This window comes from Maylandia zebra, linkage group LG12, assembly GCF_041146795.1.
Source record: "Maylandia zebra isolate NMK-2024a linkage group LG12, Mzebra_GT3a, whole genome shotgun sequence".
Classification (NCBI taxonomy): domain Eukaryota; kingdom Metazoa; phylum Chordata; class Actinopteri; order Cichliformes; family Cichlidae; genus Maylandia; species Maylandia zebra.
The window spans coordinates 39,425,358-39,441,919 of NC_135178.1; the positions used below are offsets into that span (position 1 = coordinate 39,425,358).

At 46.2% G+C, this 16,562-nt stretch overlaps 2 protein-coding genes across 2 annotated transcripts; both read right to left on the reverse strand.

Annotated features, from left to right (window-relative positions):
• Positions 1-2,188: 2,188 nt before the first annotated feature.
• On the reverse strand, positions 2,189-5,390 carry rsph14 (radial spoke head 14 homolog). The gene is made up of 6 exons (XM_024804512.2): positions 4,998-5,390; positions 4,616-4,718; positions 3,593-3,711; positions 3,167-3,389; positions 2,946-3,085; positions 2,189-2,779 (listed from the first exon to the last, which is right to left on the reverse strand). The coding sequence occupies exons 1-6, from the start codon at positions 5,170-5,172 to the stop codon at positions 2,499-2,501; spliced, it is 1,041 nt and encodes a 346-aa protein (XP_024660280.2). The 5' UTR covers positions 5,173-5,390; the 3' UTR covers positions 2,189-2,498.
• Positions 5,391-9,034: 3,644 nt separating this feature from the next.
• Positions 9,035-12,204, reverse strand: srp19 (signal recognition particle 19). The gene is made up of 5 exons (XM_014412449.4): positions 11,994-12,204; positions 10,454-10,529; positions 9,696-9,767; positions 9,471-9,579; positions 9,035-9,386 (listed from the first exon to the last, which is right to left on the reverse strand). Exons 1-5 carry the CDS (start codon positions 12,029-12,031, stop codon positions 9,256-9,258), a joined length of 426 nt encoding a protein of 141 aa, XP_014267935.2. The 5' UTR covers positions 12,032-12,204; the 3' UTR covers positions 9,035-9,255.
• Positions 12,205-16,562: the final 4,358 nt, after the last annotated feature.

Sequence of the window (16,562 nt, forward strand, 5' to 3'; positions counted from 1 at the left end):
CATCACAGCCTGATACCTGCAGGTCTGACAGCAGCAGGTGTATCACTCCTGTTTCTACCTGGAGACAGCAGTCGCCTCATAAATGTGACAAAACTATTGAGGAAAAAAACACACGTATGTGATTGTTTTGCCCCCTGAGCTCCAGGTGTTGTGCTAGACAGTGATCGTGATCACCGTCTGCGGGAGCACAGCTGCTTAAAGCTGTAGCGCTCAGATTACTTACAGCTACTTCCTGCAGCTGATATAAGATGCTGTAAGCTGAACACAGCTTCAACCGTCTGTTTGTTGAAAAATAGTAACGCGACCACATTTTCTTGTTAGTAACGGTAACGGCGTTGTAACGACAGGAATAGTAATTAGCTAGATTAGTCGTTACTGAAAAAAATAACGGCGTTAGTAACGCTGTTACTTGTAACACTGTTATTCCCATCACTGCCAGTTACATATCCATAATATCAACGTCCAGCGTCATGGCACTTGTCTGCTATTGGTGCAGAGTTCATCATGTGATCCATTCAGGCTGAAGCTCCGTCCTTCATTTTTGAGGCGTTCACAGCGTGTTTGCTGAGGATAGTACCGTCCGTGCCGCCACCAACCTCCACATGCTCCATCTTTGTGATATTAATGTGTTTGTTTGACCACACTGCCACGTTCTAGTGCAATGCGTGTTTGTCCCTCTGTGTCGTCTTGCAGGTTCCTGGTAGGCGGAGTCAGTGACGGTGAGCACCTGTCCAGCCTCCCTGTGTCAGTCTCTGCCCTCTCTCTGTTTATGCAGCACATCAATTACAGTTAATTATGATTAATTTTTCCTTCTTTATATTAAACACATTTGTATATTTTTGTTAAAGTGCGTGTCGCCCATTATTTGGACCTGACTGAGCTCCCTGTACAGACGACCTGAGACAGTCTTAGTGTGTCAATAATCTGCTGTTGTGTTTGTTCTGTTCTCAGCTATTTTCTTATGTATAAAGGGACAGACATTGGAAACTCGTCTGATATAAATCACGTTTCCTTGCGCAGACTCATGTTTCACACTTTTGAACACCGCTGGCCTCTCCGGCTCCCTCTTTTGTTTCGTTCATGCAGTTTGTTTGGCTTCATGTCACCACCTGCAGCGTCAGGATGCTCTCAGTTTTGTTCAGAGCAGCAGGTCTGAGAGGAAACGCCATTCAGTACGAACAAGGCGATCCCGCTCACAGGGGCTCAAACTCTGGTGCGTGACCCTGAGGGGGTCACAGACGTCTCTGGTTGTGTTCTAGAGTGTGTATCATCCTGCTCATCTGCTAATAATGCTAATACAGAATACTGAATATCACTTAAATATTAAATATTTATTTAAACTACAATAGTTAAATCAAAGAGGTTTTATATAAAGTCTGTCATCAATGACTTTGTTTTAGACTAAAAACTGAATTAGTTTGATTTGTATCCGAAACACGCTGCACAGGTCAGGTCAGATTATATTTAAACTTTACATTTGGGATACTGGGGGACGTACTTGTACCTAAACCTTTCAGGTTAAGTAGAAAGTGGGCGTATTTGGCTCATTTCACGTTCGCTGTTCTTCTAAATGTGTTCTGGAGATGACTAAAGTGGCTTTCCATGAATAACAGTTCAAAGTAATCCTTTATCTGAGCTTTCATGGAGCTGTCTGAAATAAGCTGCTTTAGCTTCTGTCTCTTTAACACCTCACTCACAATTTAAGCCCCCTGTCTTCTGATTGGATGACTTCAGGAAGCCTGCTGAGGGGCAGTACTCTGCACTGATGAGCTGTGCGGCCTACACCTGTGAGATGTGATGATGTGATTATTTTTTAAGAGTCCATCAAAATTTCCGAACATTATTTCATGTCCCTGAACACGGCGTTTCACCCGCATGTACTGATTCACGCCCATGTAGCCACGCCTCTTATAAAACAAAAGTTCAAATTTGGAGTTGGGAGGTGTTGGTGATGTTATCGCGTGTGTGAGAGACGTTTTTTATTTCTCGTTTTTCAAATACATTTAAACGGTGTCACTTGGTTAATGTTAGTAAGACTTTAGTTCAGGTTAAAACGCGACGCCTTTTGAAGCTTTGTCCCCTTCTTAGTTGCCGTGGTAACGCCTCTCTATTGGACAGACAGTAAACATAGTTCCCACTAAAACACATCGCTTACAAATCTGTAACATTCACGGACATTAACGATACACGTCAGACTTCTTTACTCAGCCGGAGGTGTCGCCCCCTGCTGGACATTAGAACAAATGCAGGTTTAAGCTCTTCAGTCAGAAAACACACAGTGAACACATGCTGGCATTTATGAGCACAACACTTTAGAGTAAATGTCCTCAGCAGTTAAAGTAAACAACGTACTCTTATAACACATTTATAGAAATATCCCATGATGCACCCAGATTTGATTGGGCTGGTCATGTGATGTTTAACAATGACATCAGAAAATGTGTGATGAGTTTTGCTTTTTTATTTTCTTACTCCATGAGACCTCTGGAGGTCAGAGGTCATGGAGTCCAGGTGATGACCTGGATGGCGGTCTGAGTGGCCCGCCGGATGTCCTGGTCCGCCTCCGCAGCCTCAGCCTTCTTCTCCAGCAGGGGGAGCTGCTCCAGGAGGAGGCGGCGGCCGTTAGGAGCCTCAGCCAATGAGGTGAGCGCACGAAGGACGTACATGATGAGGGCCTTCCTCCTCTTCTTCATCTCCTCCTCGTCATCGTCCCCGTGCTTCTCAGACAGCAGGCCGAGGAGGACGGGGAGGACGTCCAGGTCCAGGCACCGCTGCTTACCTGCAGTCACAGATACTTCTGTGTTTGAAACATGGAACTAAACTGAAGCTGGGTCGATACCTTCAGACTGATCGTGGATGTAAAAACCGATTTTACTTAAACTGATCCTGATTCAAAGTTTGGAGTTTCTGAGTTGAGGGTTGTGGAAGCCGGTGTGCGTTTGTACCTGTGGTGATGATGACGGTGTTCATGATGACTCCTGCAGCGTTGGCTTGAACCTCCACGTCTTTGTCCCGTAGAAGACCGACGAGGACAGGAAGGACCTCGGCATCCTCGCAGACCTGTCGCTTCCCGTCCATGGGAACGCTGTAACCAGCAAACAGTCGGTTAAACCAGCGCACGGCGAGGAAACAAAAGCACAGCCTGGATCAGAGCGAGCTGATCTACCTGAGTGCCATCATTGCTGCGGCCGCCTCTCGGCGGATGATCGAGGATCGGTGGGACAGTTTGCGTCCCAGCAGCGAGACGCCATCGGAGGCCAACCCCGGCAGGGCGTCCAGCCTGGAGCAGTGGGTGAGGGTGGAGAGGAGCAGCAACTGCACCTCCTCATCTTCCTCCTTTGTGAGTTTCAGCATCAGTTTAGGCACCAGAGAAAGGAGAGCCTCTGTTCCTGCAGGGCGGCATGGAAAACCCACAATTAAGCCCTGAACTGTCCTCATGAACGCCTACAGACGTACGAGTGCTGCAGCATGTGACCTGCTGCCCTGAGGACACGCCCCCTGACCCCTCAAACATCAGCTTAGTCCTCAATCATTAAACTCCAGGTTTGAGTTCAGGGTTAGGGTTAGGTTGATGCTGAGAATCCGAGCTTACCTGCAGGCAGCAGAGCGAGGCGGCTCAGCACTCGGTGGACGTTCCTCCTGCAGGAGAACGAGGAGTCGTCCAACAGCTGACAGAGAGGAGGGAGCAGGGAGGAGGCGAGGACGGCCTGCCTGCAGGAGGAGGCGACAGGACACACACATGAACCCTGAACAGCTTTAAAGCTCCTGAACTTTCAGAAAGATTCAAAAAATGACACAAACGGATCCCAACAAATATCCTAAATTTATCAAAGAAACTCTGCTAGTTAATGTTCCACAGGCAGACGCAACTCTCATGATTTAGCTCTTATGTGATGCTTTATTTATCGTAATAATTTTAAAAAAGGTAAATTCTTTGTTTTTAATAGGTTATTAAATAAAATTGAAAAGTTATTTCACAGCGTTAATAAAAAAAGTATTTTGTGTAATTTGGTGGTTTATTTATTGTCAAATAATTTAAAAAAGTTGTTCATTTGTGTCGGACATTTATTTCAATGTCATGTTTAAAAGCTCCATAACACAAAGAGGAGCCAAGCTTCAGCTTCACCTGGACCTCACAGCTGGGTCACAGCGCCACCTGCTGGTGGGGCCGCAGCACAGCAGAAACTGAGAGCCCAGCAGTTCAGATTTTCTCTTCATCGTTCTTTCATTCTGCTCACACGTCGCATCCTGTTTTCCAGAACAGCCGTTTGTCAACTTTTCAGGCTCAACATTTTCTCTCCTGTCTGAAAAACTCCAAAACAAGATTCTGTTTGCTTCTTCGTGATGAACTCGAGTGTTTGAGCGGATCTTTGGTCTGTGATCGACTCCAAACACGTTTGTCTTAAAGACACGAGAAGCTTTATTTACTAGTTTTGGTAGTTTTTGGTTGTCATTTTTGTGTATCTGTTGTTTTGCATTATGTGGTTGTTTGATCTGTTTGCCTCTTTATTGCAATCGTGAGTGTTTTGCTTTCCTGCTTTTCCGTTTTAAACAGAATGACCCGATGACCCCGTCTTCCTCCCGGTGCCGTGCCTGTTTGTCTCGGTGCACGTACCTGCCGATGCTGTGTGAGGTCAGCAGGTGAAGAAGCTCACAGGTTTTTGCTCTGACTGATGGATCTTCATCCCTGAACAAAACCTTCAGCTGCTTCAGAAAACCTGCAGAAGAAGAACCAGTTTGTACTTTTCCCAACTTTCCTCCATTTTAGTCACAGCAGACTTCAGAGTGGGCCGGTGCCACCCCAAGTCCCACCTTCAAACACGCCAATAACAGCTAGTGAAACACCTGAAGTCCTCAGGTTATGTTTTATAGTTTTCAAAAGCAGATGTCCAGCACAGTGTCACGGCTCCTCCCTTCTCTCCCTGATTTCCCCTGAACTGCACACCTGTCCTCCCTGTGCAGAGGGCGGACCTTACGGTGACCCTCTGAGCTCTTACCTCCGGTAACAGCCTGGTACAGTCGCTCCGGCTCGTGCACCAGGTCGCAGAGTGACGTCAGAGCCCGGAGCCTCGCCGCAGCCCCGGCCCGCAGCAGCTCCCCGAACAGCTGCGGCACGGCCCGCCGCCCGAAGGCCACCGGAGCCCGGGTCGGGTCCGTGAGCGCCCCGGCCATCCGGGACGAAACTCCGCGTAGAGGTGAGAGAGGGGGCAGGTTAATCGATCAGGAGCACACCGGGTCCGCTGGTCAGCCGATCAACGCTCACCTGTTGCCTAGTAACCGCATATAAACATCAGGCCACTGTGGTGATGCGTTTCAGGCCTGTAGGACTTATGGAAACCTCAGTTTTCAGTTTTATATGTCATATGCAAGTTAGCACAGGGTCAACATTGAAATGAAATGTGTTTGACGAGCAGTAGGAGAAAATATAATAAAATAATAAAGAAAATAGAAAAATAGTAAGGAGCAAAATATTAGAGAGACGTGGCAAAAGAGAAGAGATGACTAAATATATATTTATCTATAAATATAAATATATGTACACTAGTGATTAAATAAGAAAATCTTGAAAAGAAATATGACGGGTGGCTGTGGTCCTTGGTGACCTCCTGACTGGTCCTGTTATTCCGTGATCGTTTGTTTAAATCGAATAGAAACACAATCATCAAATCAAACAATCGCAAAAAATAAAGCGGAAGCGACACCCGAAGGAGCTGCTGCCACGGAAACCATCCAGTGAGGGTCCCGGTGTAGCTTCTGTGCTGTTTGGTCTAAGGAGCTTGGAAAGAAAAGCGTCTGGACTTCTTTAAGTTGCTTGAAGACGTTTCACCTCTCATCCGAGAAGCTTCTTCAGCTCTAAGGTCAAATGGTGGAGAGTCCCAGATATAAACCTAGTGGGAGTGACCCCCCACAGAGGGACAAAAGGACCCCCTGATGATCCTCTAATCGCCTGAGCCAAGGTGTGAAACTGGGTGTGGGTCCCAATCAGCCAGAGTTTCGGGTGTGTTCATTGTGAAACCTGGCCCCACCTTATCATGTGATGTCCTGAGGTCAGATGGCCCAGGATGTGAGTGGGCGTTAAGGCGTCTGGGAAGGATCTCAAAACTGGATTATAGATGGCAGAGAGTTGGTGTCGTAAACCCCGCCTCTGTTCAAAGATGGTCGCTCGCAGTGGACATAGATGGCTTCTTTCACTCCTCTTTCAAACCATCTGTCCTCTCTGTCCAAAATGTGAACATTGGCATCCTCGAAAGAGTGTCCTTTATCCTTAAGATGCAGATGGACTGCTGAGTCTTGTCCTGTGGAGGTGGCTCTTCTATGTTGTGCCATGCGCTTGTGAAGTGGCTGTTTGGTCTCTCCAATGTAGAGGTCTGAGCATTCCTCGCTGCACTGTACAGCAAACACCACATTGTTAAGTCTGTGTTTTGGGGTTTTGTCTTTGTGATGAACCAGTTTGTGTCTGAGTGTGTTGCTGGGTCTGAAGTATCAGAATCAGAATACTTTACTGATCCATGGGGGAAATTATTTTTTGTTACAGTGCTCCATTATAAACAAACATTAACAAGACAGACAATACACTAACTAAGAATAGCACCATATATATGCATAAAAGTCACTTATTAATAAATAGCTGAAAAAGAAACATGTGTAGCTGTTGCAGTAACCAGTGTGTTAAGTGGATGCGTTGTACAGGGAGCCACAGGCAGGAATGATTTCCTGTGTCGTTCAGTGGTGCATCATGGGTAATCTCAGTCTCTCACTGAACGAGCTCCTGTGACTGACCAACATGTCATGGAGTGGGTGGGAGGTGTTATCCAACATTGTCTTTATCTTGGACAGCATCCGCCTCTCCGACACCACCTTGAGGGAGTCCAGCTCCATCCCCACAACATTGCTGGCCTTACGGATCAGTTTATTAAGTCTGTTGGCATCTGCGACCCTCAGCCTGCTCCCCCAGCATGCAACAGCATAGAGGATCGCACTGGCCACCACAGACTCATAGAAAATCCTCAGCATTTTCTGGCAGATGTTGAAGGACCTCAGTCGCCTCAAAAAATAGAGACGACTCTGGCCCTTCCTGTAAAGTGCTGTGGTGTTTTTAGCCCAGTCCAGTTTATTGTCAATGTGTACTCCAAGGTATTTATAGTCCTCCACAATGTCCACACTGACCCCCTGGATTGAAACGGGGGTCAAGTGTTTCCTGGTCTTCCTGAAGTCCACGATCAGTTCCTTGGTCTTTGCCACGTTGAGCTGCAGATGATTCTGCTCACACCACGTGACAAAGGAGTCGACCACAGCCCGGTACTCTGTCTCATCATCCCTGCTGATGCATCCAACCACCGCAGAGTCATCAGAAAACTTCTGAAGATGGCAGGTCTCTGTGCAGTGGCTGAAGTCTGTGGTGTAGAGGGTGAAGAGGAAGGGGGAGAGGACAGTCCCCTGTGGTGCCCCTGTGTTGCTGATCACCTTGTCAGACACACACTGTGGGAGACGTACATATTGTGGTCTTCCTGTCAGGTAATCAACAATCCAGGACACCAGAGAAGCATCCACCTGCATCGCTGCTAACTTATCACCCAGGAGGGTCGGCCTGATGGTGTTGAAAGCACTGGAAAAGTCAAAAAACATGACCCTCACAGTGCTCGCCGGCTGGTCCAGATGGGTGTAGACACGATTGAGCAGGTAGATGATGGCGTCCTCAGTTCCGAGACGAGGCTGATCCAGATGTGGTCTTACTATGGGTCGCAGCTGGTCCAGGATGAGCCTTTCCAGGGTCTTCATGATGTGGGAGGTCAGTGCCACGAGCCTGTAATCCTGGGGGCCACTGGGACGTGGCGTCTTTGGTACAGGGACGAGGCATGATGTCTTCCACATCACTGGGACCCTCTGCAGACTCAGACTCAGCATAAACAGTTTATGAAAGAAGTACACTGGGATGTCATGCTTGGAGAAAACGCTCCTGAGTTTCTCTGATACACCGGCTACATACAACGTTGTTGCATCTGTCCTTCTTATCCTCCCTCGCTGGTGTCTGATCTTCTTTTCGGTGCATCTTTGCTGACTTTAAGAACGCCCAATTACGATAACCATGTTTTGAGTGCTTCCTTTACATGTGTGTGTTCCTTCTTTTCCCCTTCAGGCTTAGAGGGAACATGTTCTGCCCGGTGGTGTAGGGTCTTCAAGCAACCCAAAGAAGTCCAGACGCTTTTCTTTCCAAGCTCCTTAGACTATGATGACCTGGATGACTGAGAACCTTCACAGACAAACATCTGTGCTGTTAATGCTGGACGAGGTTTGGACTCTGGACCCTCATTCACACAAGTGCGCTCTTCTATGCTTTGAGTGGTTACCAGTTAACATTCACCTCACAGTGTGACACACCTCTGTGTCGGCCGTCCGCTGGGACTGAACCAGCTGATGTCAGCTGGGGTCACGACCTCCGTCCTCCTCATGTGTTCAACTCTTCTCCTGTGACATTTCTCATTATTACACATAACCTCTCTCTGCTTTGGTTTCTTTGCATGTGTCGACCGGATGAGTTGTTACAGAAAGAGAATTTCATTGCAACATCACTTTTACAAACATATTTAGAAAACCGGTAACGTGTTCAAGACTTATTTTACCCGCTGTGAGCTGCAGAGACTGAGAAAGTGCTAAGACAGTCAAAACTAATCCACCCTGTGAGAAAAGAGCCCACTGAACACAAATCAGCGTGATGAGAACTACTGATGATGAAAGGAAGCATCTTTATTTTAGTCTGAGCCCAGTCCCATCTGCTAACATGGAGGAGGCGGGTTTATGACCTATACTGCAGTCAGACACCAGGGGGCGATAGAGACGTCTGGGCTTCATTTTTTGGGAGCTATTAGGTCGTCCATGTTTTCTACAGTCATTGGTCAAACCTGTGGGAAAAAAAGAACTTAGGTTCTCTTAAACCTGAAAAAACGTATTGAAATTACTGGAGAACATCAGAACGCGCCGATGCTGACGTCACTGTTGGATTCGTTCTGAGGTCGACACACGAAGGCAACAAATAAAAGGAGAGAAAATGAAACGTTTATTGTGTGAAGCTGTTGGACGAGGTGAACGGAGCCCTCAGTTCAAACATAAATGAAACATGAGAACATGAAAAACATTCAGGTTTTCATTTTGGAAGCAGAATAAGAAAAACAAAAACCTGCCTCCATCCGATTCTCATCCAATCAAATCAATAACCAACAAAAAAACATTTAAAGACAAACCAAAATCATTTTGTGTCTATTTCTTCTTCTTCTTGCTCTTCTTCCCTCCCTCTCCCTGCTGAGAGCTGGTGTCGCCTCCTCCGCTCTTCTGGGTCCGAGTCTTGAGTTTGGGGATCATCTCTGCGACGTAGATCATCACGTCTTTACCTGCGATCACCACAAACGGCACACCTTTACCTCGGCTAATGTCGTCTACGTGCAGCAGTGTCCTTTCAAAATAAAAGCACTCACGTGAGCTGAACTTCTCCTGACACGGGCTGCCGTCCGCCTGCTTAATCTGAACTCTGACCCGACCTTTGAACTGGCCGTCCCTGTTCCACTCCCGGGGGTGGATTTTGTTCTGGAAGAGACACACAGAGTCCGACCACGCTGTGTTTTACAGAGAGTGTGTGTGTGTGTGTGTGTGTGTGTGTGTGTGTGTGTGTGTGTGTGTGTGTGTGTGTTCTCAGGTGTTACCTCCATGTAGACGTTCATCCCTGCAGCCGCCAACACGTCTCTGATCTCAGTGCAGGACGGATTCTCCACCGCCTGCAGACACAGCAGCACGTTCACACTCAGCACGCCACTTCCTGTCTATTTTACTTTAGTACATTTGAGCGAGCAGCAGATGTCCTGATGCCCGATCAGTCATCCAGGTAAAGAAATCCCAAAAGGTTGATTCTGTTCATCTGGATGTTTTCAGTGGGAGAAACGTATCATGATGATTAACAGCTGCTGATCAATGACCCTGATCTTTGATCAATGGTCATGAGAATTTGCATATCATTGATGATAAGCTGACCTCCAGCCCACTGCTCATGGACAGAATCAACCTTTTCACAGTGAAACTTTTTGTTTCAGGGTTTTTTTCTCCATCTGGTCTTTTTTTTTTTTTTTTAATCCAAGAGTTTCTTCACTTTTATCTCGCGTTTCAGTCGACTGTAAAATGCTTTAAAAGAAGATGAGTTAGGTTCAAAGATCACAGCTCAGGTTTCAGAGGTAACATCAAACACGATCATTCAGGCTTATCAGAGGCTGTTTCCATGTTATGCTACCAACACTTGTGCCTCATGATTTTTACTTATTTAAAAAAACGAATCTTCCAGCAGTCGTGCGTCTCCTGTAGACGCACAGCACGAGCTCTAATGATCTTTATGCCGTTTTCATCTACAAAAGCATGTCACACAGGCTGCGAGCGTACGTAGTCATCAAACACGTGAACGTTAAACCGTCACCTTCTCCGCGGAGATCCTTCGTCCTTCAGCCAGCGTCTTCTTACTGTTGATGTAGATGGGATAGAGGCAGACGAACCTGAAACAGACGACGCAGCGACTCAGTGACTGACGGCCGTCCTCATGCATGAAGCCGAGCGCGCTAAGTAAGAACTCCTTATCCAATAATCGCTCGGCTGGAATCACTCACCAAATGGTAAAAATGGTAAATGGCCTGCATTTGTACAGCGCTTTACTCAGTCTGTAAGGACCCCAAAGCACTTCACACTACATCCAGTCATCCACACATTCACACACTGGCAATGGCAGCTACGTTGTAGCCACAGCTGGCCTGGGGCGCACTGACAGAGGCGAGCTGTCAGTGCGCCCTGCCTCTGTCAGGTCTTTCAGATCCTGTTGATCCACTGGAGAGTTTTTTAGGCCTCACACTTCTTCTTCTGTACAGTTTTTCATTAGACTTCTAAATAAACGCTCCACACCACGCTGAGATATGCCACGTTATCAGCTCTTTGGGAATCAGCGTGTTGGATCAAAAATATTATTTTATGTCAAAATGTGATGTTTTTGGCATTTTTCACAGACTCGACTAAAGAAACGGTCTGCTATGTGTCGGCACGGCGCGGGTTCATGCCTTCAGCTGGGAGCTGTTTTTAACGTTTCAGTGATTCGTAGGTCAGAGTTCAGAGGCTTCATCAAAACAAAGATAACAAACACACACTATAAACACGGGCAGGAACAAGGACTGGGCTAAAAATGAGGGAAGACAATGGAGGCCTTCTGGAGAACTGTTGCTCAAGAGCACTTTAAAAGTTACAAGAACGTCTGTCTGCTTGTAAACAAAACAAAGACATGAGACCTTTGTCTTCCAGTTTGGTTTCTCCGCTCTTCACTCAGATCTCTGTGGTACCAGCTCCTCTGACTGAGGAGGGAAACATCCTGTAAGCTCCACAGATCTGATCAAACTCTCCGAACCGGAACGTTCAGCAAACTTTCTGCACATTAATGTGACTCTGATCACATTTCGTCCCTTTAGCTTTAAAAATAAGGCGGTCTGTAAACATCAAGCTTAAGCTTCTAATCACACGTCATGCTTAAGGATGAGGACCACAGGCCAAACTTCATGTAGAAAATGCGCAATTTAACTTTCACTCTGTTCCCCGTGACTTTACACACAGCTCAGTACAAAACGATTTAAATATCGGCATGAAAGACATTTCACTAAAAGTCCTTTAAAAACTCAGTGTCAGCTTATCCTAATGTCCTCGTTTCACCGGCGTTTCATCGTCGAGGTTCGGCTCTGAAGTGAACATTTAAACCCTTAAAACAACCTTTTTCCGTGGAGCTTCAGTTAAAAGCTGCGGGACTGTATGCCGAACTGAAGATCAGCCTCCCAGGATCCACATGTGTGCTTCAACATCTTAAAATAAGCACGTGTCGTTTGTAGGTGCATTGTTTCCTTAAATGTTTAAAATTCTCCACAAGAGTCCGCACGAGAAACCGGCTAGCTCTGTTAGCTGTAGCTTAGCCAGGGTCCTGGACTTACCGCTCTTTATCCGCGGGGTTCTGGGTGAGATGAGCCATGGCTGTCGCTGCTCGGGGACTAAACGCACCGTCTGATCCGAGCCTCTCAGTAATGGACACTAATATGTTTGTAGTATCACCTCACATACACACAGGCTACCGTAAAGATAACGCAGCCATACGGCCACACTGTTGACAACAGCCGCTTCTCTTCTTCGGCTTCTGTATTTAGGCAGAATACACACAGCGCTGGGATGTTGCTGCCCTCTACTGTTTGTTTGTCAGTTCCGTTTTGACATGAATATGAAACCTGTCAGTGAAGAAAGAAGCCGTAGACTCTAAGGCTTATGTCACATGTGAGCTGTAGCCTCAGTTTCTTGTTGTTAGCTGACAGGTGTGGCCCACAGTGTGGTCTTCTGCTGCTGTAGCCACTCTGCTTCATGGTCTGATGTGTTGTGCTTTCAGAGATGCGCATCTGCATAACTTGTATATAACGAGCGGTTGTTTGAGTTACTGTTGCCTTCCTATCACCTGTCTCGAGCTCATTCTACGAGCCAGTTTCACCCAGAGAACTGCTCCTCACTGGATGTTTCCTGTCTCAGCCGCTCTCTGTAAACCACAGCCAGTGTTGGGGAGTAACGGAATACATGTACCGCCGTTACGTATTTAGAATACAAAATATGAGTAACTGTATTCCGTTACAGTTACCGTTTAAAAAGGTGGTATTCAGAATACAGTTACTTTGTTGAAATAAATGGATTACACTGCGGTACTTTCCTGTTTCATATTGTCGCGGGTCAGGACTGTTTGGGTTTTGTTTGACAGCTACGTTCTGTTGTTCCAGGCGGCAGCGTTACGGTTGCCATGGTTACAGGGCGACGCTCTCTCTCTCTCTGCGACTGTGTGTTTCCTGGGTGAGAGAGCGCCTTTTCGTTGTTGTTGTGCTAAGCTAACAGGCAGAATGCTACAAGCATAGCTCTAAAGAATGTAGCATCATGGGCAGTGTAGTCCGTGTTGCAGGGAGAATGGACTGCCATACACGTTATGTGTCTGTGAGCGTGAGGAGGGAGAAAAAGGCGAGTGGAAAGGTACGAGTTGTCATCGAGGAAAAACGGGAGCTGGAAGCATGTAAATATAATAATAACCACTGCAGCCAAGAAGAGAGCCTGACGAGCCCAGCTGTAAGTAAGCTATTAAGACTCGACTGTACACCGTGTTCGTGTTTTCCTCCGAAAACAACAAGTTCCGTTGGAGCCTTTCAACGCCTCTCTCTGTCTGTCGCAAGAAAAGTTGACCCACACAACAAAGTAAAGCTATTTTTTGGCTACGAGCCGACAGGGACCCCGCCGTATTATGCTGGGCTTACACTGTGCGATTTTTTCAGTCGCGCGATTCAGCTCCTGCTCAAACTGTACGATTGACTCGCAGGGGTTAGAAGTTCATAGGTCACGATGCAGGGTCTCACACTATACGGCCCGATGCTCTGATGCGACCTGAGTGCTCACACTGTGCGTCCATAAAATGAAGGTTATAATAGAAATTCTGTCGCTCGCTCTCCCTCTCCGTCTTTCACTCACACAGACACACCACCACCATCAACTTTGCTAAATTGCTAATGAAAAACATTGGTCAGGCAGCTGTGATTGAGCAGCAGTGTAGATCCAACTATTTTCACGGTTGTTGTGGTCGTGATAATTTTGTGAGGCCACATCGAAAGGGCTCGGATGGTTCTACAGGTTGTGCCTCCATCGCTTGTGTCCAGATCACACGCTGCACTGCCGTGCTACGCCGTCTTTTTCGCTGACATTTGTGTTTGCGCGTGCGCAGTGTGGCAAACTGCGGTGACACCCTCACGACCAAGCGATTGATGATCGGGAGCTGGTCGTGAGGTGTCAATCGCTTCTCGTTACCCCACGTATACTACACGATGCACGACGCACGATGAAGGCCAAAATCGGGCCGATCGCCAAAACGATCGCACGACTCAAAAATCGGCTCAAAATGGGCCAAAAATCGCACAGTGTGAGCCCAGCATTAGTCAGAGGTCCCTTTACTACAGTTCAGAGTCGCGGACCTTCAGTAATAGTAATAAATCACACAGCAATAGTACATTCACGTTGTTGTAAAAAGCATGATAATATTGTAGCGGGTCAGGGCTGTTCGGGGTTCTGCTTGTACAGTTATGTTTTGTGTATGTTGCCATGGTGACGGGTGACGCCCTCTCGCTGCGACGGTGTGTCCTTCCGGGGTCAGAGGGCGCCCTATGTGTGTTGTGGTTGCCGCGCTGAGCAGTTAGCTAGTGGCAGTGTGTTCTTCTGCAAATGTAATAAACGGCTGTGCTCCCTGGCTAGCTCACGGGAAGCAAGACCAAACGATACCTCCGTCTCCTCCTTGTCTGAACTCGCCACAATATATTAAGTAATCCAAAGTATTCAGAATACGTTACTGTCATTGAGTAACGTAACGGAATAGGTTACAGAATACATTTTGGGGCATGTATTCTGTATTCTGTAATGGAATACATTTTAAAAGTAACCTTCCCAACACTGACCACAGCAGGGAAAAGTCCAGCAGCGTCTGAAATACTCGGCCCGTATCAAGAGCCTCGTCCAGTCATCCTCCTGATGCTCAGTTTGACTCCAACAGGCTGTTCTGACCATGTCGACATGCTTTAACGTTGCTGATTCATTACAGGCTGATTAAATGATATTTGCATTAACGAGCAGTTGAACAGATGTACCTAATAAAGTGGCTGTTGAATCCATGTAACTGTTCAGCACTTTGTTTGAAAGTGCTTTATAAATAAAGTTATTATTATTATTATTGTTAAAGCGATGCAGAAAAACTGTAAATGTGCAGCTGTCTGCACTCTGCCAGCCACTTCACATGTTATCAGTCATTCACTTTCTACACTCCTTTATGGCTGAAGAATTGTAAAATATTATCACATTTACAGCTACATAAACATTTATTATTAGCCAGCTTTAGGCAATAAAACACAATGAAAACACCTCAGTGGACGTAAAAGTGCTGCAAGTAAACATAATTCCTCTGAGGACAAATATTCCCCCTCAGTATTATTGTTGTGTTTGTTTCAGGCTGGGGTTGTTTAATTACTTTTTAAATACTTTACATGTCCAGGACCATATTTTATAAATCATGTTGCAGATGTTGTCCTGTGAGAACAGCTGCTGATGAACATCAGGGAACAGTTCCCCCTGCCTGGGATAGGTTTACTGGGTTAACGTGTGCTGCAGCGGCCAGGACTGTCTCAGGCTGGAGTTGCCCGGGTGAGAGGCAGTGTGCTGGGCTGAGTGTCCCCTCAGCTTGCTGCTCTGTACGAGAGAGTGTGTTCCCTGCGCCTTCTGGTTAGGGAACGGGTCCTGACTGTTGCCTGTGCTTCTGCACCGAGCAACAGTCAGAGTCTTGGAGTCCGTGGGTTGGATGGTTGAGGGCGCTCCACCCGGGGACTCTGTCATCTTGGATGTGCTTGCTCATTGGACGTCATATGATTGTATCATTGTAGGGTCTACTTTACAGTATAAAGCACCTTGAGGGGACTGTTGTTGTGATTTGGTGCTGTCTAAATAAAGCTGAATTGAATTAAATTACTATGTGATTTTCTACATTTCACAATGGACTAAGAAAAAAAATCCCATTCACTTGACATTAATATTAAAATAATACATAATACAACTGCGGCCTGTCCAGGCTGTGCCCCGCCTCTCGCCCTAAGATGGCTGGGATAGGCTCCAGTGACCCCGCGACCCTGAAAAGGATAAGTGGAAGTGAATAGATGGATGGATCAGAGTGGTGGTTACACTTAACATCACCATACAGCACAAATCAGTGACAGTAAATGTTTATTGTTCAACTATTACAAAATATATGTGTATATAGCATGAAAAATCAATTTTAATGGTGTGGGGAGATGAGTCCACATTACAAAACAGCTCACACTCTCCACCTCTGAATAAGCTCAGAAATTTGCAGCCGTTACAGTAAATAAAAGCAATAAAAGACGATCAGTGTTATGTCAGGTACATGTTTGGTAAGAACTCGACTAGCTTGTTCAAGCTGTGAAATTCACACAAACAGTGTCTAATGATCCACGGTGGTAAATCCCAACGACACCAAGTGCAGTTCTTTTCTTTGGTATTTGGCACGTTTGTCCACAGTTTGTCGACTTTGTGTAATTTAAAGATGTTTGAAGCTGAACGACTCCTCGGTTACTCTGGGTAACTGAACCAGACACATTCAGGATCTATGATTACAGGAACTTTCCTTTAGTTTGCAGTTGATTAATAAACGTGACAGATTTAGACTTTAGAAAGCAAGAATACTCATGATTAGCTCAACATTTAGAGTAACTAGCAAAGTGAGTATAATTATAAGTATAAAAAGAACTTATTTGTGAAATCACATGTTTAAAGAATGTGTGACCTGCAGCAGCAGCAGTCTACATTACTGTTGGTGCTGACTCTGCTTCAACATTAGTTTCATCTTCTTTTTGTCTTTTTTGTTTTTGTGCTTTTCTGATTAATTTTCGAGACCCTTGTAAAGCAAAAGCCAAGTGGAAGACAAGAAGAGT